The sequence below is a fragment of the Monodon monoceros genome, unplaced genomic scaffold (genome assembly GCF_005190385.1).
Source record: "Monodon monoceros isolate NGI ecotype Baffin Bay Population unplaced genomic scaffold, NGI_Narwhal_1 Super_Scaffold_18, whole genome shotgun sequence".
Taxonomy (NCBI): Eukaryota; Metazoa; Chordata; class Mammalia; order Artiodactyla; family Monodontidae; genus Monodon; species Monodon monoceros.
The window spans coordinates 14,099,555-14,123,853 of record NW_021703774.1 but is presented as its reverse complement, the minus strand read 5'-3'; the positions used below and the strand labels follow the sequence as shown (position 1 = coordinate 14,123,853).

At 37.0% G+C, this 24,299-nt stretch overlaps 1 protein-coding gene across 1 annotated transcript in view; it reads left to right on the top strand.

Moving 5' to 3' along the window:
- USH2A (usherin) overlaps positions 1-24,299 on the top strand; it is a 788,115-nt gene that overhangs the window by 563,294 nt on the left and 200,522 nt on the right. Inside the window, exons 49-50 of the mRNA XM_029229459.1 lie at positions 5,851-6,072; positions 16,993-17,216. Coding sequence (XP_029085292.1) covers positions 5,851-6,072; positions 16,993-17,216 — 446 coding nt within the window. The remainder of the gene's footprint in view (positions 1-5,850; positions 6,073-16,992; positions 17,217-24,299) is intronic.

The following is a 24,299-nucleotide window of genomic DNA, read 5'->3' as shown; positions in this document are numbered from 1 at the left end:
TGCACCACAAGGGAAGCCCTCAGACCTCAAGCATTTTAATATCCACCAATCTGTTGAGCATGGCCCACATTTGGGTCTTTTAAGTGGTTAATTTTTCACAGGATTAGAATGCCTACCTTGATGTCAAAAGGAGAAAATGCAATCTTACTGGATAATCAAAGAATCTCAATATATCAGTACCGAAAAGAAGAGATTATATTGTGACCTCTATTTTCAGCCAATGGTCTTTATTAACTGGTTTAACACTGTTTACATTAAGAAAGAAAGCGTATTGACCCCAAACCATCTTATATTTCAATGTAATTAAAATTCAGTCAGTAGTCTGCCAGTTCAAGGCTGAGACAGGTATAGGCATTTTGATATTTCTAGACAGGTCTGAAATATTGGTGAATAATATTTACTTCATTTTGTTGGATAATATTGACTTCATTTTTTCTCACAACTTTCCTCCATAGAACCCCTATAACAAAGAACAGTAGAGGAAAGAATGCTCTTTCCACTCCCCTTTTTTTTATAAATGTGCTAATGACCTCAAGCTAAATGTTAATGCGGGTCATTCTTTGATAAGAATAACAATTAACTGTTAAGACTGCATGGTAGCTTTTAGAGAGAAAACATTTTCAAGCCTGTCGTGAAATAGATTCATTTTGAGAGGTTAATGAGAAGGTGACTGATCCTTGTATCTTATGTCTAATAGCCCTTTTTTGAGGGGGGGAAAATCAGTTTTACTTCTCATTGATATAATCCACACCTCTTGTTATGAAGCCTTCTGTCCGTAACTGAATAACATTCTGAGGGATTCCAGAAAATATGACTAAAATATCCAATCGATATTTGTTATACTCAAAAGTGGAGGTTTTTTTTCTTTAAAAAGGGTTGGTTTTCCCCAGGATAGGTGTGTACACTGTTCCTCTAAGCCCACCATTGTCCTAAGTGATGTTTAATTAACTGGTGCTGCCCCTGGACCTTGTGACACATTATGTTAAAGAAAGTTTGCCAACAAGGGACACTGAGTTCCTTAGCCGTAAAGATTTAAGAAATGGGAACTACATTGCAGACCAGACAGGAGAAACCTCTCACCCAGAGAAATGTAACAAACACAGCAACTGCACTGTTCACAGTAAGATCATTTCTCCATTTCTCTAGGTACCTCATGTAAGTAGAATCATATAATATTGGTCCTTTTATGACTGGCTTATTTCACTTAACATAATGTTTCCAAGGCTCATACATGTTGTAGCATGTGTCAGAACTTCCTTCCTATTTCAGGTTGAATAATATTCCATTTGTGTGTATATACAACGTTTTGTTTATCTGTTCATCTGTTGATGGATATTTGGGTTGTTTCCACCTTTTGGCTATTGTGAATAAGGCTGCTATAAGCATTGGTGTACAATTATCCGTTCGAGTCCTTGCTTTCAATATTTTTGGCTATATACCCAGAAGTGGAATTCCTATATCATGTGGTAATTCTATGTTTAATTTTTTGAGGAACTGCCATAGTGTTTTCCACAGCAGCTGCACCAACAGCAATGCACAGGGTTTGAATTTCTCCACTTTCTTGCTAACTCCTGTTATTTTTTGTTTTCTTTCTTATAATAATCATAACTGGGTGTGAAGTGGTATCTCACTGTGGTTTTGATACACATTTCCCTAATAATTAATAATATTGAGCTTATTTGTGCTTATTGGTCATGTTCTTTAGAGAAATGTTTATATGTATCCTTTGCCCATTTTTTAATTGGATTGTTTGTGTTTGCGTTATTGAGTTGTAGAAGTTCTTTATATAGTCTGGATATTAATCCATTTTTAAATATGTGATTTGCAAATATTTTCTCCTGTGGGTCACAGTTTTAATCGGTTGATAGTGTCTTTAGATGCACAACACATTTTAATTTTGATAAAGTCCAAATCATCTATTTTTCTTATTGTTGCCTGTGCTTCTGGTGTCATATTCAAGAAATCATTGCCAAATTCAATGTCATTAAACTTTTCTCCTATGTTTTCTTCTAAAAAATTTATAGTTTCAGCTTTTATATTTAGGTCTTGGATCTATTTTTATTTAAATTTTGTATATGGTATAAGGTATGGGTTCAACTTCATTCTTTCCATGTAGATATCCAGTTTTTCCAAAAAATTTGGTCCTTTCCCTATTGAATGGTCTTGACATCCTTGTTGAAAATCATTTGATTATACACCCGAGGTTTTATTTCTGAGCTCTCTGTTCTATTCCATTGGTCTATATGTCTGTCTTCGTACTAGGATCACACTGTTTTGATTCCTGTAGCTTTATAATAAGTTTTTCTTTTTTTAACCTCTTTATTGGAGTATAATTTCTTTACAATGGTGTGTTAGTTCCTGCTTTATAACAAAGTGAATCAGCTATACATATACCTATATCCCCATATCTCCTCCCTCTTGCATCTCCCTCCCACCCTCCCTATCCCACCCCTCTAGGTGGTCACAAAGTACTGAGCTGATCTCCCTGTGCTATGCAGCTGCTTCCCACTAGCTATCTATTTTACATTTGGTAGTATATATAAGTCCATATAATAAGTTTTGAAATCAGGAAGTGTGAGACCTCCAACTTTGTTCTTTTTTGAGATTGTTTTGCTAGTTGAGGTACCTGGAGATTCCATTTGAATACTAGGATGGATTTTTCTGTTTCTGCAAGAAGTATTGTTGGGATTTTGATAGCAATTGCATTGAATCTCTATGAGGCAGGAAACAGATGGGCCCCAGGCTGAACAGTTTCTCCCCTGTGGACAGAAACTCCATAATAGCAGAAACTCCATAAAAGCAGGATGGAGAAGGCTGGGCCCCACCCAGAAAAGATATAAAAGACCACATATTCCTCATTCTTGAAGTAAAGGAGACCTCCCCAACTACACATGTGCAGAAAGCCTCCTTGGAGGTCAAAAGAAGGGGGAGCCACCCCATAGTAAGTGATGTCAATCAACTACCCATAAGCCTCTTCACTAGAATCCATCTTGGCTAGGAGATGCTCACGCACACGTGAGAGGACCCCGAGATAAACCATATATGGACTCAGAACCAGGCAAAGCAAGATGAGTGGCCAAAGGAAGCCTGGAAGAAATGCCCCATAAAAGTGATTCCAACTACCACGAGGGTGAGACTCTCTCTCTCTCTCTCTCTGAGCCCTCCCATGTGTCTATCCACACATACTGTACTCTTTTTCCTCCTAATAAAGCCTTTACTTGCTTCACTACTTTCCGTCTCTATGTGGAAATTCATTTCGACACAGCTGACGGGCCAGGGCCTCGTCACTGGCCACTGGTCTAGTGGCTAGGATTCAGTGCTCTCACTGCTGTTGACCAGCCTCAGTCTCTGGCCAGGAACTGAAATCCTGCTTCAAGCTGCTGAGTAGTATTGACATCTTAACAATATTAAGTCTTCTAATCCTTGAATATGGAATGCTCTTCTATTTATTTGACTCTAATTTCTTTCAGCAGTTTGTAGTTTTCACTGTACATTTTCTTCACCTCCTTGATTAAGTTTATTCCTAAGTATTTTTACACTATTGTAAATGGAATTGTTTTTTAAATTTCCTTTTCTGATTTTTCATTTTTGTTTTTTATAGTATATGAAAACACAAGTGATTTTTGTATGTTGATTTTGTATCCTGCAACTCTGCTGAATTCTCTTATTAGTTCAAATGGGGCTTTGGGCGTGGAATCTTTAGGGTTTTATACACATGAAGTTATATTGTCTGTGAACAGAGATAATTTTACTACTTCCTTTCCAATATGGATGCCTTTTATTTCTTTTTCTTGCCAAATTTCTCTGGTTATACTTTCAATATTATGTTGAGTAGAAGTGGTTAAAGTCAGCATCCTTGTCTTCTTCCTGATCTTAGAAAAAGAGCTTTCTTGAGTATAACATTGAGTATAATGTTAGTTGTGGGTTTTTCTCATCTGCTCTTTATTATGTTGAGGTATTTTCTTCTACTTCCAGTTTGTTAAATGTTTTTATAATAGAAAAGTGTTGAATTTTGTCAAATGCTTTCTCTGCACCGGTTGAGACAACCATGTGTTTTCCTTCATTCATTCTGCTAATGTGGTGTATTACATTGATTGATTTTTGTATGTTGAATTATCCTTGCATTCCAGGAATAAATTCCACTTGGTTATGTTTCCCACTTGGTATCATTTTAATGTGCTAATGAATTGAATTCAGTTTGTTAGTATTTTGTTGAGAATTTTTGCATCAATATTTATAAGAGATATTGGTCTGTTGTTTGCTTTCCTTGATGTGTCTGGTTTTGTTATCAGGCTCATATATTTGTTATTCTGGCCTCATATATTGACTTAAGAAGTATTTCTTCCTCTTCAGTTTTTTGAAAGAATTTGAGGAGGATTGATGTTAACTTTTCTTTAAATGTTTGGTAGAATTCACCAGTGAAGCCGTCTGGTCCAGGACTTTTCTTTGCTAGGAGGTTTTGATTAGTGATTCAATTCTGTTACTAGTCATAGGTCTATTCAGATTTCCTATGTCTTCATGATTTAGTCTTGGTAGGTTATAGTAATTTGTCCATTTCACCTAGTGGGATGGGTTTTTGACCAATGAATTTTGGATAAGAAAGACCTCAGGGATAACTGCTAAGAGTTCTTGCCCTACTTTTTTACTCTTTCTATATCTATCTATAGTTAAATATTGTCCCATATTTTAAATATCATTTTGGTTAGCAGTTCATCTGGCTTTTACTAACCAAGTTTTGGCATATGCTGTCTTCACAAGAGGATGAGCTAATTGACAGAGATCAGGGAGTCCAGGACTATAAATCACTGAGGCAATCCTAAATTCTTCAGGGAACTTGTGCCTTTTCCTAAGAAGGTTTGGCAAGTCATTAACTAGATTATGTAAATCTTATCTGGACAGTGGTTTAAAGCTATAAAACTTGCCAGGTTGGCCATCATATTCACATACCTCATAAGATTTAATGAAGGGATAGTGTCCAGGGAGAAAGATATGTTTAAGAAGGGGCAGTGGAGGAAATAGAAGAGGGTCTCTTGAAGGTGTAAGAAGAAGAAGAGTAGTAAGGCAATGGGAGGAGGAGGTCAAGGTTCCAGGGGCAAGGAAGGCGTTGGTCATGAGATAGACAGGAAAGATGAAGTTTGATTTTTACATCTTCCAAGTTCTTATTAGTCCTTTCTAAAATATCCTTAATAAAAGCAATTAAAATTTTTTTTGTCTTTTAGAAGCCACTTCATACAAAAAAAAATGACTACTGATATTTAGAATATTTGAACCCTTTGATCCCAAGGCACTAGGCAAAAATTATTCTATTCTTGTCTCAAGTTTCTCAGAATATCATATAAAGGGGAAATGTGGGTGGAACTACATCAGTGAAATGCAGTGTCTGCCATAGCTCAGCAAAATACTAGTATGCAGATATGAATACAGTATTTTTACCTCCTTTCATTTAATTAACCTTTCCATTGGAAATCTTTCGTTTGGTTAAATAAATGTAGTTTGGTTAAAGAAATTATAATCAAAAGCGATACAGATTTATCAAGAATTGATTTCTGAGTCCATGCCACTTTCCAAAAATATACATATACATATATATATATATACTAAATAGATAGAAAAGTAATTGTAGACAAACTTTTTTTGTTGCCTCTAAGTTGGCATAGACCCATGTTTATACACGTGTTTATACAACTTCAATGCAAACATTTTGAAGTGGTATTGAGATTTTGCAACTCCAGTATGACGATACCCTGTCAACCAGTTGGCATCTGCAAGATCATTGTGATAAAATTTAGTCGTGAGTCAAAGCATATTTTTTTAACTCATGCAGTGATGGTTATTGTGCTAAATTGACAGGTGAAGTATGCTGTCCAGATGAACAGCACAATCGGGTTTCCACTGGCCTCGGTGACTCCTGCTGTGGCAGACTGCCATACTCCACCTCCGGAAACCAGATTTGCTGTGCTGGGAGGCTCCATGATGGCCATGGCCAGCAGTGCTGTGGTGGACAGATTGTGAGCAAAGATTTCGAGTGCTGCGGGGGAGAGGAACAGGGTGTGGTGTACAGTCGCCTTCCAGGTAAGGGAGCCTCATCTACCTTTCAGTAGAGGGAGAATCTCAGAAACAGAGAGGTTGAGAAATTTGCCCTAGATATAAAACACATAAGTAATGAAAGCTCACGTTAATTACATCTAATGTGGCAAATAGCTACACATTGTCTAACAAAGAAAAATGTAACCTCACGTTTTTTATGTGCATGTGATGCGTTTCATAAAAGCAGACCAAAACTCTTTCTTCTTGAAAAGTGTCATGTCCACCAAAAAAAAGCAAACAAACAAACACATGAATGCATTGGTTCTGGACCAAGAGAATAATTCATAGCAATACTGAGAGTATACAAATTATTATTGATGATGTTGTGCCATAATTCTTTTACTCCTTTATTTTTCTATAGCTATTAAATTAGCATTAATAGCAATCATTATCATTAAATGATACTATCTAGGAGGTACTATGCCCAATGTTTTATACATTATTCCCTCAATCTGTACAAAATAGGTACTATTATTATTCACATATTTAAAATGAGGAAGCTGAGGCACAGAGATTAGATACATGCTCAAGATCACACAGTCAGATCTAGATTTGGGGGTGCCAAAATTTATAAAATTTGGGAGATGCTTTTTAAGAAAATAAAAGCAAATGATGAAGACAAGATAAAATATAAATATTTGTTTATAAGGGGAAAAGAAATGACAAGAATTATACATGTAAAAAGATAAACCTGGCAGATTCCACTAACATAAAAATAGTATATTTGGATTATATAATTTCTGACATCGCTCTGTATTTTTTTCCCTGACATGTTTAACTGACACCCTTGGTCACCTCTTCATACAGCCATGGCTTTGTACTATAATTATCTGTAGAGAGAATAGAAAGATAATTCATTCTTTCCTGTCACATAGTTAATCAAAAAATTTGTTTAATTATTTAAAGTTTAGAAAAGTGACTTTACACTTCACAACTCATTATTGTAATGTTATGGAAATGTAGGTTATTTTCAAATTTGGAGAAATATCTACAAAGGGTTTTTTAAGATTTTAGGGCATTTTAAGTTTTCTTGTCTTAAGGTGATTTGCAGTGAGTTGTCTTAAATATTTGTTGAATTGACAGCATCGTTACCAGTTTCCATGGATATCCTTATTGTATGACTGAATTTAAGTTGTATTTTATCATAGATGCCACTATTTTATCTACAAATCAGTAAGAAGTTTAGATTTTTCCAATATGAGTTACTTCTTTTCATAATTTATCAAAGTAATCATATTGCTTATGCATTTCTTCAATCCTAGATCCATCATTTTCTTTTAATAGTTTCCTACTTTGAGTATGATTTGAAATTTATTTTGTCACAATTCTCTTCTTGATGTCAGAATATTTCAGTTGATTTCATTTTTCATTTTTACAGCTTTTATTTCATATTATATTAATTTTTCTACCTGATCTTTTTCTTTAAACGTTCCCTTTATATGCATACAAATTAAGAGCCTGTAATTTCTCACATTCCTTATCTTTCCAAATTGCAGTGAAAATGACATATTTAAGGCTTAACAACTTTTTTATGAAAGTAGCTGAAATCATATAAATTTAGCTACTGAACCCAAACTAAATATTCCCCAGACTCAACCTCCCCTTAGTTTGAGTCCATAAATGTCCATGGTTACCCTAATCTCAATCAATATGAGGACATGTATGACAGAGGACAAGTTAAAAGGGCAAGAGATAGTGGCCATAACAAATTGTAGTTAAATATTATACATTCACAAATTTTATAAAAATATATCTATGCTTGCCTTGGAAGGGGCTCATGCAAGCAAAGGGCCTTGAAGATCAATTTTCCTGAACTTCAAGATGAACCTACCCCTGCAACTAGTATGCATTGGAATTCTAGTCCCTCCAAGTTAAGATTTCAGGACATCATAATATCTTTTTTTTTTCATCATAATATCTTGATGGAGATGAACTATGAACTCTCTGCTTTCTTTAATCTCTTCTCTTTTTAAAAACCATCAGAGTTATCCATAATACAAGTAACAATTATTTAAATTATTATAGTGTTATTGTTAAATACCATGTTCTTGTACACATTCTCTTCTGTGTAAAATTCTGATGGGGAATTCCCTGGATGTCCAGTGGTTAGGACTCCATGCTTTCACTGCCGAGGGCGCGGGTTCAATCCCTGTTCAGGGAACTAAGATCCCGCAAGACACACAGCGTGGCCAAAAATAAAATAAAGTAAGTTCTGATGAGAACCATTAAGAAGAGCACTTCAATAATGAAACTAAATAATCAAAACATATTAAAAGTATCAATCCTGGGTGTACCAGAATCTTGTGCTTTAATAAGGATACTAGACTCTCAGTATTTTGATAGCACTTAAATAAGTAAGAAATGCCAAATTAAGTTATTCGTAACTAAATTTCAATCCTCCCAGTGTGACAAAAATTCATCTCCTTTTTGAGTCAAAAAAACCCCCTGATTTCTAGTTTCTTATTTTATCTTTGTATGACCATCAAGTGTATTTCCAAGGCATTTACTATTCTGTGAAGCTATAAATCACCTCTCTGGATCCACACTGTATCCATCTTATGCCTTTTTTCATCCAACCCAGTAGGACATATTTAAAGGAAGATTTTAATGTATATACTGTCAAAGTGGTTGATAGTCCCATGTCATTATGTTGATCTCCATCAACTGTCCAGAAAATAGTAAGAGTGGCTAGTTGTCCTATATACCACAGAATTAGATTTCAATTATGACATTTTCATTGACCTAAGGAATTTAAGGATTATCTCCAAGAAATGGCACAGGGCACCTGGATCTGTACTATAAGGTAACAAGAACGTTGAGTTTGCCAGGTAAGACCAAAAAAACAAAAACAAACAGCAAAAACCAACCTCCCAAGATCTTCTTAAAAAATGAATGATGTATTAAATCATATAATACACAAGTGTCCGGTATAGACACAGAAGTCATTTCAGAAATATCCCCTATGGATTGTAGACGTAAAAGGTTAGCATTCTAAAGATAACTAAAGTCCAGTCAAGAAGTCCAGCTCAGTGTTTCCTGGACACTGCTTATTGGCTAGAAGATGTATACGAGCAGCAGGAGACGTAGGCAACATTCCACGTTCACTATTTGCCAAGATGAGTTCTGGGTGCTTCACACACATTAACGCATTTAAACCTCACCGCAACCCTATGAGGTAGGTACTATTATTATCTCCATTTTACAGATGAGGAAACAGAAGTACAGAAGTTAAAAACTTTTTCCAGATCACACATCTAGTAAGTGGCTGTTTTACTTCAGGTAACACTGTTACTGTAAGTGAACCTCAAAATATATAAAGGCTCAAAGATAATAGAGGTTCATTTCTTTCCCATATAATAGTATTGTGGTGTGAACATATCTTCAGGGTGAGATCTCTTTCCCACAGTCATTCTGGCTGTTGGAAGCTCTGTCATTTTCAACAGGTAGCTTCTTGGGTCACCTGGGAGTTGTCTGCAGTCAGAAGAAGAAAAGAGTATGAAATAACAGGTGTGGGGTTTTTTGTTGTTGTTGTTGTTGTTTTTGGCCAGGCTAGAAATAGAAGATAGTTTTATTAACATTTCATTGACTGGAACTCAGCTATCTATCGATACCTAAATACAAGGGAGTCTGGGAGATCTGCCCATGAATTTCTTGCCACTGTGACTAAAGAGTTTCTAACTCCATTCATAGAGTCCATGCTCTTAACCTTCCTGAGCATTCTGATACCTGAACAAGCACTGGATACTCTCCAACCCAAACCATATCAATGTTTATCAAGTCTGATGAACAGGCCCAGTGTAACTACCAAGTTGCCAACATTTTCTGATGACCAGAAAAAAAATGAGATGTTGACTACACACCACAAGTGTGCCCAAGTTAGAAGAAAAGGTGCTGTGTATGTGTGCTAAGCTCTAAGGCAGTGACTTTTAAAGTATGTCTTGGGGATTTCTGAGGGTCTCTAAGACCTCTGGTGGTGTCTGTGACATCAAAACTATTTTCACAATAATACTAAACTATTATACGCCTTTTTCACTGTCATTCTCTCATAAGTATACAGTGGAGTTTTCCAGAGGTTACATGACATGTAATATTGCAACAGATTTTTTTTTAATTGAAGTATAGTTGATGTACAATATTGTATAAGTTACAGGTGTACAATATCACGATTCACAATTTTTACAGGTTGTATTCCATTTATAGTTATTATAAAATATTGGCTATATTACCTGTGCTGTAAAATCTTTCCTTGTAGCTTATTTATTTTATATATAATAGTTTGTACCTCTTAATCCCCTACCCCTACCTCACTCCTCCTCTCTTCCCTTTCCCCACTGGTAACCACTAATTTGTTCTCTATATCTGTGAGTCTGCTTCTTTCTTGTTGTATATTCACAAGTTTGTTGTATTCTTTTAGATTCCACATACAAATGATAACATACAATATTTGTCTTTCTCTGTCTGATTTTTTTAGCTTAGCATAATGCCCTCCAAGTCCATCCGTGTTGCCGCAAATGGCAAAATTTTCGTTCTTTTTTATGGCTGTGTAGTATTCCATTGTGTATCTGTACCACATTTTCTTTATCCATTCATCTGTTGATGGGCATTTAGGTTGCTTCCATGATATTGCAATAGTTGAATGCAGAAGCAGGTAGGAGAATTCAGTTACTTTTATTAAGCTAGACATTAAAGAGGCTTGCAAAAATATAAACAATATCATTCTTCTCACTAATTTTTCTCAGTTTGGAAATATGTTTATTTTTTCATAAATATTTATGTTAGCATGTTATATATTTATCATTATTTTAAATGAATTAATGACTATCTATTCAAACGTTTCAGTTTTAGGCTCTAACCCAGTAAATATCAACAAATCTTACCCATATAAACAAAAGCTATTTGGGGTCCTCAATTATTTGTGAAAGTATAAAAGGGTCCTGGCACCAAACTTTGAGAACCACTGCTTTAAGGCTTAGTAAGCAGGTCTGCTAGAAATTCATGGCCATTAGTTAGTTATCCTGTACTATGACTAACCAGTTGACTACCTCTTTCTCCTTTAGATGTGTTAGCTAAAAACAGGTCCATTCAAGACAGAACCATCGTCATGGAGTAGTGGAGATGCAAAAGTGCTGCCCCCCCACCCCAATACTGTAATGAGTCAGAGTTTGAAAACAGCAGTAAGCTGTCTCATTTTAGCATTGTTGCTCATCTGTTGCTTTTTTTAAGTCAATTGCCATATTCCTTCATTCAATAAACATGTACCATGTAGTGACTATATTCGAAATGTCATTCTTAGTGCTTTGTGAGTATAAGAATGGCTAAGATTCCATTTTTATCCTTAAGGACTTGCAATCTAATCAAGGAGAAAAGTGCCTGTAAGGTTAAACACAGGCATAAGAGAGGAATGAATACAAGCATAATCTTAAGACTGAGTGATCACTCCAGCCAAGATGATGAAGAAAGCTAAACCACTGATCGGAACCGCAAACAACGAGTAGGATTTTGAGACACGTGGATGGAAGAAGGACGTTTCAGCTAAAGGGCGTGGCTTGAGCTGAAGTGTGAAATTAGCAGCCTGCAAAGCATGTCTAGGTAGGAGTGAGCAGTTGGGTTGATTGGAGGAAGATGCCGTGTGTAAGGAAATAGAGGGAGATAAAGCCGAAAAGCCGAAAGGATTTGAACATTATTTGGTACTCAGGCAAGAGTCAATGCGATGATGAGAGCTGTGATTTAAGGAGATAAATTAGATTTGGGTGGCAGAATGGATGTGAAGGAGAAGGAAAGATAAGTCAGTTAAAACTCTTGCCAAGGGCCTCCCTGGTGGCGCAGTGGTTGAGAGTCCGCCTGCCGATGCAGGGGACACAGGTTCGTGCCCCGGTCCAGGAAGTTCCCACATGCCGCGGAGAGGCTGGGCCCGTGAGCCATGGCCGCTGAGCCTGCGCGTCCGGAGCCTGTGCAAAAAAAACCTCTTACCAAAAGTGCCTGTTCTAAGAAATGGAATAGAGGTCACTGTCCACCAAGACAAAGGCTCTTAATCTTTTGGAGGTGGGACACTCCTGGTAGAATCTTTTGAAAGTTACAAACCCTCACTTCAAATACTAATATGTAGGATACACACAAAAATTTGTTTGCCATTTCATACGCCCTTGAAGTCCGTCCATGGGCCCAAATTTCAGAATCACTGGTGTACTTCAATATGATATACATGCTAGCGAACTGTTTCCTAAGCAAACTGTGCCATTCCTCAATTCCTGTGAATCAAAATTAGCTCCAGAGTTTCCCCTGACCTTCAACAGTTCCACCAACTCTGGTAACCATGGTGGACTGAAAGAATGAGCCTTTTAAAAAGGAAAAAAAAAAAACAATCTCTTTTTAGTCTCTTGACCTCCCTGCAGGTTTCACTGAAAACAGACACGTTCCACATGTCTTTCTCCTCTCTCTGTTGCCGCGCCCTCCTGTCGCCCCTAATGATCGTGACCTTAGTGACCTTCCAGAATATCCATATGGCCCTTTCTTTCCTCGGCCTAGCAATACCGTACCTGCTGCTTGAGGGTTTGGATCTCATAATATTTTTCCTAAGCCTGGCCTCTCTCCCTGCCTGGCATTGTGGACCTGCCACGACACCGGGCTGACTCGTAAAACATCTCTTTATGTACTTTATTACTTAAACTCTTTTATTTGCCTGCAGGAGCCCTTTAACAAAATCACATTGAATTGACTTTCTCACACCAAATCAAATCTCCCTGGTCCCAGTTCAGTTGTCTTTGTCAATATGTATTTTATAAATGGAGTGAATTAACAGATGCTGTTGGAACAGAAGTGCTGGAGTAGCGTTTATGTTTTTAGTGCTCTCTCTGGGCAGATGAGTTGTGTAGGAGTGTTACACAGGTACCTCGGGATGAAAGTCATGCTCGTCATTTCAGTGGATATGTATTCTTAACCATTTTCTTTGAACATATTTTAAACCCCTTTATTACTCTTTTTTTTCGTACTGTTTGCTTATATGGTTTTATCATTTGTGCCATCAGTCTTAGATTGGACCTGATTATACCCCTTCATATTAAAAGATGAAACTTAAAGCCTCTCTATCAGGCAAAGAGGACAGGATTTTCTGTTAGCCATGAGGAACTAATCATGACATACCTTTGGAACATATTGCTTTATTTCTATTACCTGTGTTCTCCATGCAACCTTGGATATGAAACACTGGGTTGAAACTGTTCTAGAATAAAGTACTGACTTTCCATGTCCTAGACTCTGACATCAGTCGAATGAATGACTACCCCTGTTACATAAGATGGAATTTGGGGACTTTTGCAGAGAGGAAAATACATCATAGAAATCCATTGTGTAAGATGTGTATTGAAAGATTTCCCAGGAAGATTTCCATATGACATAATGACCTTTTGAAACGTGTAATGTATAAATGCTATAAAATACATTGCAATGATCTGGGGAACATTTTTACCCTACCCTGTCTCAGTTTTGTGGTGGTAGCCATAGAGCCAGCTGCTAGTGAAGACAAGATGCATTTCTTTTCTTTCATGCTCTGCCATCAACTTTGTTTGTCCTGAGAATGACTAATCACAAACCTGTTTTTTTTTTTTTTACATTCTTCTAGGCCTGAAATATAATTCCTTGGCTTAAAATGTGGTCCCCATGGTCAATCCCAGAGTTCCACAATGATTTGTCATATTCTAGACTCTGTTTTTTATGACTGTACTATTTTTAACTCAAAAGCATGATAATTCTTGGATAATTTTTAGAAAAATGGCACACTTGTTTTACAGAATTAACAATTTAGAAATTCATCAGGACTGTATGTTTATAAATGCTCTCCTTTCAGCCATGGACATTAAGTAAGTGTTAGTAACATATTGGAAGTATTCATAATATTATGAGTAAAAAAATGCTTTCCTTCACTCTTTTCTCAGTCTCAATGCGACGAAAGCTATCCATTGGATATATGCACTATTTGGAAAGACAATATAGGCTGTTTGATCTCAGAAATAAATATCTAATAGTTCAGTGCATACTCTACCCCTTTAATAACATCTGCATCTTGTTCAAAGAGAATCTCCACCTTTGTACAAATTTAATGAAGAGCCTCTGGAAGTGTAGATCAATCCATCAATAATACATGACCTGTTTTGTTTTTCCTTGGGTATATTTAAAATTGTGATTTCTGTGTGTCACAGGTCAAAAGTCAAGTGCTCCATGTGATAAATTAGTTAGGGTCAAAAGTTATTGCAATGCAGTTTCAGAAGATTGTCTGTCTCTGAATTTGCAGCTCATTCATGCTGAAGTGATGCACTATGGGAATTACTACCAAGCTCTGCTCGGCAACATCTGCTCTCCCTAAGTGAGTTAGTGCACGTCAGACATCTTTATGTCAGAATATTGCAGTGATGGATGCAGTCTTCAGAAAATGCTGCATAAAAATCTGGTGTGCTGTTCTGGCCATTAAGTGAAATTACTATTTAAATTAATGGCACTGTCACAGTTTATCTGTGCAAAGAATGAACGCTGATTAGGGTATTAAGTAATTAGCAATTTATCACGCTGGAACAAGGTTGATAATAATTAAAGAAGTAATGGTTTACCAAAGAAACTAGAAAGGGAGTCACTTCTTGTTATGTGAGTGAAATCTTGGCTTTAAATTTTAATTCAGTGAAACAAAGATGAAGCTCTTTGTGAAAGAAAGCATCCTTTTTCTCTAGTGTAAAAACAGGTCATTATCAAAATTGTAGTTGACCTGTCAGAAGTCCCTCAGAGCGATCAGGTGACTGATGAGGAGTTTGGAATTAGGTCAATGTCTGCATTTTGATTTTATACTTAAAGCATGGTGAAACCATAAAGTAACTTGGGAGTAGAGGTGGAGAATGTATTCTGCTCCCTAAAGGGCCAGTTTTCAGATTTTGATTGCTCTTTAAAATAGAAACATGAATTATTTTAAGAAAACTGCTGGAGAAAAAAAAAAAAAAATGACAGCAAAGAATCCAAGGTTGTATTTAAATGTCTGATCAGAAAGCAGCAGAAAAAAAAATGCCCAAACAATATAAAACTTGAAGCTGTGGATTTTTCTTTTTAGTGTATGCGTGTGTGTGTGTGTGTGTGTGAGAGAGAGAGAGAGAGAGAGAGAGAGAGAGAGAGAGAGTGTGTGTGTGAATTTTACCCATCATAATCAAGACTCAGACTACAATGATAGCCCTGCTGTGTGTATCTATTTGAAAGAACTTCCCCTGGCAATGCTAATACAACTAAAATTATTAATAAAGCACCAAAGAAAACAGTTTACTTTTAAACCAATTACTTTGAATGGTTATCACCTTTAAACATGATGTCAAAATGCAGTTATGATCAATGTAATCATTAATCATAAATTTAAAAAATTTTAATATTGAGAGATATGTTTTTAAAGTGGAAAGATTGGGCTTCCCTGGTGGCGCAGTGGTTGAGAGTCCGCCTGCCAATGCAGGGGACACGGGTTCGTGCCCCGGTCCAGGAAGATCCCACATGCCGCGGAGAGGCTGGGCCCGTGAGCCATGGCCGCTGAGCCTGCGCGTCCGGAGCCTGTGCTCCGCAACGGGAGAGGCCACAACAGTGAGAGGCCCGTGTACCGCAAAACAACAACAAAAATAATAATAATAAAGTGGAAAGATCAGTGAGAGTGTTCTTTGGAGTCATGTGTGGATAAACATCTTTCTTAAGGAATGTGCCAAGTCAGTGTCTACTTTCAAGGATTTTTTTTATAAACTGGAAAGCACTTAAAACTCATTGGTCTATTATTAGGAGTGTCTTTCATAATGTAGGTGTTTGTACAGGACCAGGTGGAGCAATTTGGGACCCCAGCCCTTTGAAGTTGAGGTTCTCTATGTTATCAGTCAGGACTAATAATAAATAGACAAAATTCTAATTAAAATAAATCATTCATCGCATTGCGCTGCTATATAACTGGATATAAATTCTACTATGATAGCCCTGTGACATGGGGTATAGGCATCTTAATTTCTAGCTTAATCTGACTCTAGTACATTGTTTATTTATTCAGCCTTTTATGTCTATATTTCTGCTGTGTCTCTTCTACGGCAATATCTAAACGATGTGAACACAAGCAGTTACACTGAATTAGGTGGGAGAAAGGAGGCTGTTTGGTATCTCAGGCACACCTGTCTTTCAGCGAGAAGTGGAGATCAACGATCTTCCCTGCAAGGTCTTTCGGCCACCACCCCAACCTCTTACCCACGTCCAGTGATGGGTCTAGTGCAGCTTGAAGAATGGTGGCCAAATGGTTCACCTGATCCGTGAGTGCACTCAACTGGTTCTGAATACAAATCTATCTCATGACCAAAGAATGGTTACAGTTGCTGCTGGATTCACAAGAATCAAATATCTGTATCTTAGACAAAGGCAGGCAGAAACTTACAAGATGCTTACGCAAAGTCTCCAGTTCTAGGATGGCGCTACCTCTCCACTGTCTAGCCTCTTATCCCAGAGTGCTTGGGTGACCCCTTCTCCCTTATGAATTTCTAAAGGTTTCTTCTGAGTTCCTGTGGTTTAACTACCCCTTCTTCTGCAACAAGATGTTATCATCACAAAATGGGCAGGCAGTTCTCATGACAGAAATCAGATCATTTTTTATGGCGCTTAGGAGAAATTTGGCCCCCTGCTGAATGATTTTAGAACACTTCCTCTTGTGTGTTCTTTACCTAATTAGTGTCTGGTGCTCTTGGTCAGAAGGACCCCTCACTGTACATTTAAATCACCTTGGTAGGGAAATGCTACCTGAGCTCTCGTACCGTTTCAGGAACTGCCTTAGTCTGACATTTTTATACCAAACTTTATAGCAGCCTCAGTTTTCTTCTCTTGTTTTATTTCATATTCATATATAACATTTTATTGTTGCAGGGATGTTCTGCTGTGGGCAGGATTATATGAATATGTCAGATACCACATGCTGCTCTGCTTCCAGTGGAGAGTCTAAAGCACATGTTAAAAAGAATGACCCAGTGCCAGTAAAATGCTGTGAGACTGAACTTATTCCAAAGAGCCAGAAATGCTGTAATGGAGTTGGATATAATCCTTTGAAATATGTTTGCTCTGACAAGATTTCAACTGGAATGATGATGAAGGTAATTGATAGAAAACCTCTCGGGCTGATTTGACAATGGAAAGAGAAATACATTGTTCATAACTATTTTTCTAAAATAGGAGTATAAAAACTCCCGTGTGCATTATTCATTTTCACATTACATCCATATTAATACCAAATGAGTTCGCTATGATTGATGTTATTGCAATGAATTCTAAAAGAATTAATAATGATTAGCTGTTCTCAGGAAGCTTTACCAGCACTTCAGATTACTGCAGACAGAAAGTCTGAGCCGGCATGTTGCTGTGGAGGGAGATGAAGGGAAATTCAGCTTTTTTTCTCTAGCCCCCCAACCATAGACCATCGCTTTCCTTTCATAGAGAACTTACATACAGCAGATTCACTTCACTGTGTTTCTATCATATTCCTTAAGACAGTGCAAGATCAGCAAAAGCCAGCCAACCACAAAAATGAATAGGCCTGTGGGTGCATCATTTATGTTTGTACGATGAGATGCTCCACATACAGCCATGCCATGTTTGTTAGCATTAAACTTGACCCAGCACTCTAGAAACCTACCAGTTTAAGGAAAGGATTATGGGCATTTCAAAAACAAACACCCTACTATGTTTGGTAGTAATTTGTCACTAAGAGATGGCTAAATATCGGTGCTTTGGTCACAGACAATAGAAGAGCTCTTGCTGAGTGAGGCAACTACACAATCATTGTGTGGACATCATGGTCTGTCGAATGGACCATAAGTCTTGAGATTTTTAAGGCCCCAGCAAGCACTTTGTGGCAAGGAATATTAAGATATGCATAACTGAATCACTTTGCGGTATACCTGAAACTAACACAACATTGTAAATCAACCATACTCCAATAAAATTAAAATTAAAAAAAGAAAGGAAAAACAGATTACACATAAAATTGTTGAAGAGAGTAGGTACTTCATGAAGTGAATAACCATACAAAACACCCAACAAAAATAGTAAGGTTTTGTCTACAAAATTTTTTAAGAATCGATCTGATTTGAACACAACTTCAGTCAGTTCTGTGAAAGAAATCTGTCCGACACTATGTTCCAAAATTTATTCCAGGCCAGTGTTTTCAGAAGTTTAGACTAGGATATTTTTCTTAAATACTTAGGATTTTTTGGTCTTAAAGAGCTGGTGATGTTGCAAGAACGTGCCTTTAAATTAACGAGTTAGGAAGCATCTATATAAAAAAACTCTCCTTAAAGGGGCACTCATATTTGAAGAATGAAGATAGAAAACCTGTTGGTTTCAGAAATGACACCATCACTCACAACGATGTGTTTCATTATTGCCCACCGCACATTGGATTCCCAGGCATCTCATTTTGGTCAAGAAGAGACAGCTTCCATATTTAAGGAGGATGTTCAGGATATGACCATGATCTTTTAAGTTGGCTTGAATTGGCTCTGTGAAGGCCAATTAACAGTTGTATTTAAAATTCACATTTAAATGATTATGGTTAGGAGATTTTCTGAATGCTGAATCACGCAGTGTGTTATAGGTTAAAGTTCAATCCATAGATTCCATTTTGTTTCCTGAAGACCTCTTTCCTGGAGTCTTCCAATTCCTGCTCCAATCTGGACTGGGTCACTGTGGGATTTCTGCACAGCTGTCCCAGCCCATCTTCCCTAAGCTGTCAGTTTGGGAATTCCTTTCACTCCTCCTCTGTGTTGGTCTTTCTGTGTTTGAACACCAGTTGTCCCTTTTTGTCACCTTCTTTTGAAAAATTATCTCCCTTGATACAGGTGCATGAAAGGTAAATGTTTTGAGAGCTTGAAGTCTGAAATTATTGTAATTCTATTTCCCCTTGGATTGATAGCTTAGCTAGGTATACAATTCAAGGTCAAAAAATATTTCTACACAGGATTTTGAAGGCATTTCTGCATTTTTAAATTTTCATTGCTATTCTGATTCCTGTTTCTTTGTAGGTAACCATGTTGTTTTTCCTATGACACTTTTTAAGACATTCTCTTTATTCTGCTTTTCTAAAGTTTCATGGCAATGTGCCTCTATGTAGATGTTATTATCATCAGTATTATTAATATTCATAATGATAAACTTTTTGTGGACTTTTGCAGGGTGGGGTCTATGGCCTTCAATTCCAGGGACTGTTATTTTATTATGTCTTTGATAATTTGCCCCTTCTTTTTTTTTTTTTTTTCTGTGGTGTTACTATAGTGGGATTTTTTTTTTTTAACATCTTTATTGGGGTATAATTGCTTTACAATGGTGTGTTAGTTTCTGCTTTATAACAAAGTGAATCAGTTATACATATACATATGTTCCCATATGTCTTCCCTCTTGCATCTCCCTCCCTCCCACTCTCCCTATCCCACCTCTCCAGGCTGTCACAAAGCACTGAGCTAATATCCCTGTGCCATGCGGCTGCTTCCCACTAGCTATCTACCTTACTACGTTTGTTAGTGTGTATATGTCCATGACTCTCTCTCTCCCTGTCAAAGCTCACCCTTCCCCCTCTCCATATCCTCAAGTCCGTTCTCCAGTAGGTCTGCGTCTTTATTCCTGTCTTACCTCTAGGTTCTTCATGACATTTTTTTTTTCTTAAATTCCATATATATGTGTTAGCATACGGTATTTGTCTTTTTCTTTCTGACTTACTTCACTCTGTATGACAGACTCTAGGTCTATCCACCTCATTACAAATAGCTCAATTTCGTTTCTTTTTAAGGCTGAGTAATATTCCATTGTATATATGTGCCACATCTTCTTTATCCATTCATCCGATGATGGGCACTTAGGTTGTTTCCATCTCCGGGCTATTGTAAATAGAGGTGCAATGAACATTTTGGTACATGACTCTTTTTGAATTTTGGTTTTCTCAGGGTATATGCCCAGTAGTGGGATTGCTGGGTCATATGGTAATTCTATTTGTAGTTTTTTAAGGAACCTCCATACTGTTCTCCATAGTGGCTGAACCAATTCACATTCCCACCAGCAGTGCAAGAGTGTTCCCTTTTCTCCACACCCTCTCCAGCATTTATTGTTTCTAGATTTTTTGATGATGGCCATTCTGACTGGTGTGAGATGATATCTCATTGTAGTTTTGATTTGCATTTCTCTAATGATTAATGATGTTGAGCATTCTTTCATGTGTTTGTTGGCATTCTGTATATCTTCTTTGGAGAAATGTCTATTTAGGTCTTCTGCCCACTTTTGGATTGGGTTGTTTGTTTTTTTGTTATTGAGCTGCATGAGCTGCTCGTAAATTTTGGAGATTAATCCTTTGTCAGTTGCTTCATTTGCAAATATTTTCTCCCATTCTGAGGGTTGTCTTTTGGTCTTGTTTATGGTTTCCTTGGCTGTGCAAAAGCTTTGAAGTTTCATTAGGTCCCATTTGTTTATTTTTGGTTTTATTTCCATTACTCTAGGAGGTGGGTCAGAAAGGATCTTGCTGTGATTTATGTCATAGAGTGTCCTGCCTATGTTTTCCTCTAAGAGTTTGATAGTTTCTGACCTTACACTTAGGTCTTTAATCCATTTTGAGCTTATTTTTGTGTATGGTGTTAGGGAGTGATCTAATCTCATACTTTTACATGTACCTGTCCAGTTTTCCCAGCACCATTTATTGAGGAGGCTGTCCTTTCTACACTGTACTTTCCTGCCACCTTTATCAAAGATAAGGTGTCCATATGTGCGTGGGTTTATCTCTGGGCTTTCTATCCTGTTCCGTTGATCTATCTTTCTGTTTTTGTGCCAGTACCACACTGTCTTGATTACTGTAGCTTTGTAGTATAGTCTGAAGTCAGGGAGCCTGATTCCTCCAGCTCCTTTTCTCGTTCTCAAGATTGCTTTGGCTATTCAGGGTCTTTTGTGTTTCCATACAAATTGCGAAATTTTTTGTTCTAGTTCTGTGAAAAATGGCAGTGGTAGTTTGATAGGGATTGCATTGAATCTGTAGATTGCTTTGGGTAGTAGAGTCATTTTCACAATGTTGATTCTTCCCATCCAAGAACATGGTATATCTCTCCATGTATTTGTATCATCTTTAATTTCTTTTATCAGTGTCTTATAATTTTCTGCATACAGGTCTTTTGTCTCCTTAGGTAGGTTTATTCCTAGATATTTTATTCTTTTTGTTGCAGTGGTAAATGGGAGTGTTTTCTTGATTTCACTTTCAGATTTTTCATCATTAGTATATAGGAATGCCAGAGATTTCTGTGCATTAATTTTGTATCCTGCTACTTTACCAAATTCATTGATTAGCTCTAGTAGTTTTCTGGTAGCATCTTTAGGATTCTCTATGTATAGTATCATGTCATCTGCAAACAGTGACAGCTTTACTTCTTCTTTTCCGATTTGGGTTCCTTTTATTTCCTTTTCTTCTCTGATTGCTGTGGCTAAAACTTCCAAAACTATGTTGAATAAGAGTGGTGAGAGTGGGCAACCTTGTCTTGTTCCTGGTCTTAGTGGAAATGCTTTCAGTTTTTCACCATTGAGGATGATGTTTGCTGTGGGCTTGTCATATATGGCCTTTATTATGTGGAGGAAAGTTCCCTCTATGCCTACTTTCTGCAGGGTTTTTATCATAAATGGGTGTTGAATTTTGTCGAAAGCTTTCTCTGCATCTATTGAGATGATCATATGGTTTTTCTCCTTCAATTTGTTAATATGGTTAACATATTAACATTGATAGATTTGCGTTTATTGAAGAACCCTTGCATTCCTGGAATAAACCCCACTTCATCATGGTGTGTGATCCTTTTAATGTGCTGTTGGATTCTGTTTGCTATTATTTTGTTGAGGATTTTTGCATCTGTGTTCATCAGTGATATTGGCCTGTAGTTTTCTTTCTTTGTGGCATCCTTGTCTGGTTTTGGTATCAAGGTGATGGTGGCCTCGTGGAAGGAATTTGGGAGTGTTCCTTCCTCTGCTGTATTTTGGAAGAGTTTGAGAAGGATAGGCGTTAGCTCTTCTCTAAACGTTTGATAGAATTCACCTGTGAAGCCATCTGGTCCTGGGCTTCTGTTTGTTGGAAGATTTTTAATCACATTTTCAATTTCAGTGCTTGTGATTGGTCTGTTCATATTTTCTATTTCTTCCTGATTCAGTCTTGGCAGGTTGTGCATTTCTAAGAATTTGTCCATTTCTTCCAGATTGTCCATTTTATTGGCATAGAGTTGCTTGTAGTAATCTCTCATGATTTTTTTTATTTCTGCAGTGTCAGTTGTTACTTCTCCTTTTTCATTTCTAATTCTATTGATTTGAGTCTTCTCCCTTTTTTTCTTGATGAGTCTGGCTAGTGGCTTATCTATTTTGTTTATCTTCTCAAAGAACCAGCTTTTAGTTTTATTGATCTTTGCTATCGTTTCCTTCATTTCTTTTTCATTTATTTCTGATCTGATTTTTATGATTTCTTTCCTTCCGCTAGCTTTGGGGTTATTTTGTTCTTCTTTCTCTAATTGCTTGAGGTGCAAGGTTAGGTTGTTTATTCGAGATGTTTCCTGCTTCTTAAGGTGTGCTTGTATTGCTATAAACTTCCCCCTTAGAACTGCTTTTGCTGCATCCCATAGGTTTTGGGTCATTGTGTCTCCATTGTCATTTGTTTCTAGGTATTTTTTTATTTCCTCTTTGATTTCTTCAGTGATCACTTCATTATTAAGTAGTGTATTGTTTAGCCTCCACGTGTTTGTATTTTTTACAGATCTTTTCCTGTAATTGATATCTAGTCTCATGGCGTTGTGGTCAGAAAAGATACTTGATACAATTTCAATTTTCTTAAATTTATCAAGGCTTGATTTGTGACCCAAGATATGATCTATCCTGGAGAATGTTCCATGAGCACTTGAGAAAAATGTGTATTCTGTTGTTTTTGGATGGAGTGTCCTATAAATATCAATTAAGTCCATGTTGTTTAATGTACCATTTAAAGCTTGTGTTTCCTTATTTATTTTCATTTTGGATGATCTGTCCATGGGTGAAAGTGGGGTGTTAAAGTCCCCTACTATGAATGTGTTACTGTCGATCTCCCCTTTTATGGCTGTTAGTATTTGCCTTATGTATTGAGGTGCTCCTATGTTGGGTGCATAAATATTTACAATTGTTTTATCTTCTTCTTGGATCAATCCCTTGATCATTATGTAGTGTCCTTCTTTGTCTCTTTTAATAGTCCTTATTTTAAAGTCTATTTTGTCTGATATGAGAATTGCTACTCCAGCTTTCTTTTGGTTTCCATTTGCATGGAATATCTTTTTCCATCCCCTTACTTTCAGTCTGTATGTGTCTCTAGGTCTGAAGTGGGTCTCTTGTAGACAGCATATATAAGGGTCTTGTTTTTGTATCCATTCAGCCAATCTGTGTCTTTTGGTGGGAGCATTTAGTCCATTTACATTTAAGGTAATTATCGATATGTATGTTCCTATTCCCATTTTCTAAATTGTTTTGGGTTCGTTATTATAGGTCTTTTCCTTCTCTTGTGTTTCTTGTCTAGAGAAGTTCCTTTAGCATTTGTTGTAAAGCTGGTTTGGTGGTGCTGAACTCTCTCAGCTTTTGCTTGTAAAGGTTTTAATTTCTCCATCAAATCTGAATGAGATCCTTGCTGGGTAGAGTAGTCTTGGTTGCAGGTTTTTCTCCTTCATCACTTTCAGTATGTCCTGCCACTCCCTTCTGGCTTGTAGGGTTTCTGCTGAGGGATCAGCTGTTAACCTTATGGGGATTCCCTTGTGTGTTATTTGTTGTTTTTCCCTTGCTACTTTTAATATGCTTTCTTTGTATTTAATTTTTGACAGTTTGATTAATATGTGTCTTGGCGTATTTCTCGTTGTATTTATCCTGTATGGGACTCTCTGTGCTTCCTGGACTTGATTAACTATTTCCTTTCCCATATTAGGGAAGTTTTCAACTATAATCTCTTCAAATATTTTCTCAGTCCCTTTCTTTTTCTCTTCTTCTTCTGGAACCCCTATAATTCGAATGTTGGTGCGTTTAATGTTGTCCCAGAGGTCTCTGAGACTGTCCTTAATTCTATTCATTCTTTTTTCTTTATTCTGCTCTGCAGTAGTTATTTCCACTATTTTATCTTCCAGGTCACTTATCCGTTCTTCTGCCTCAGTTATTCTGCTATTGAT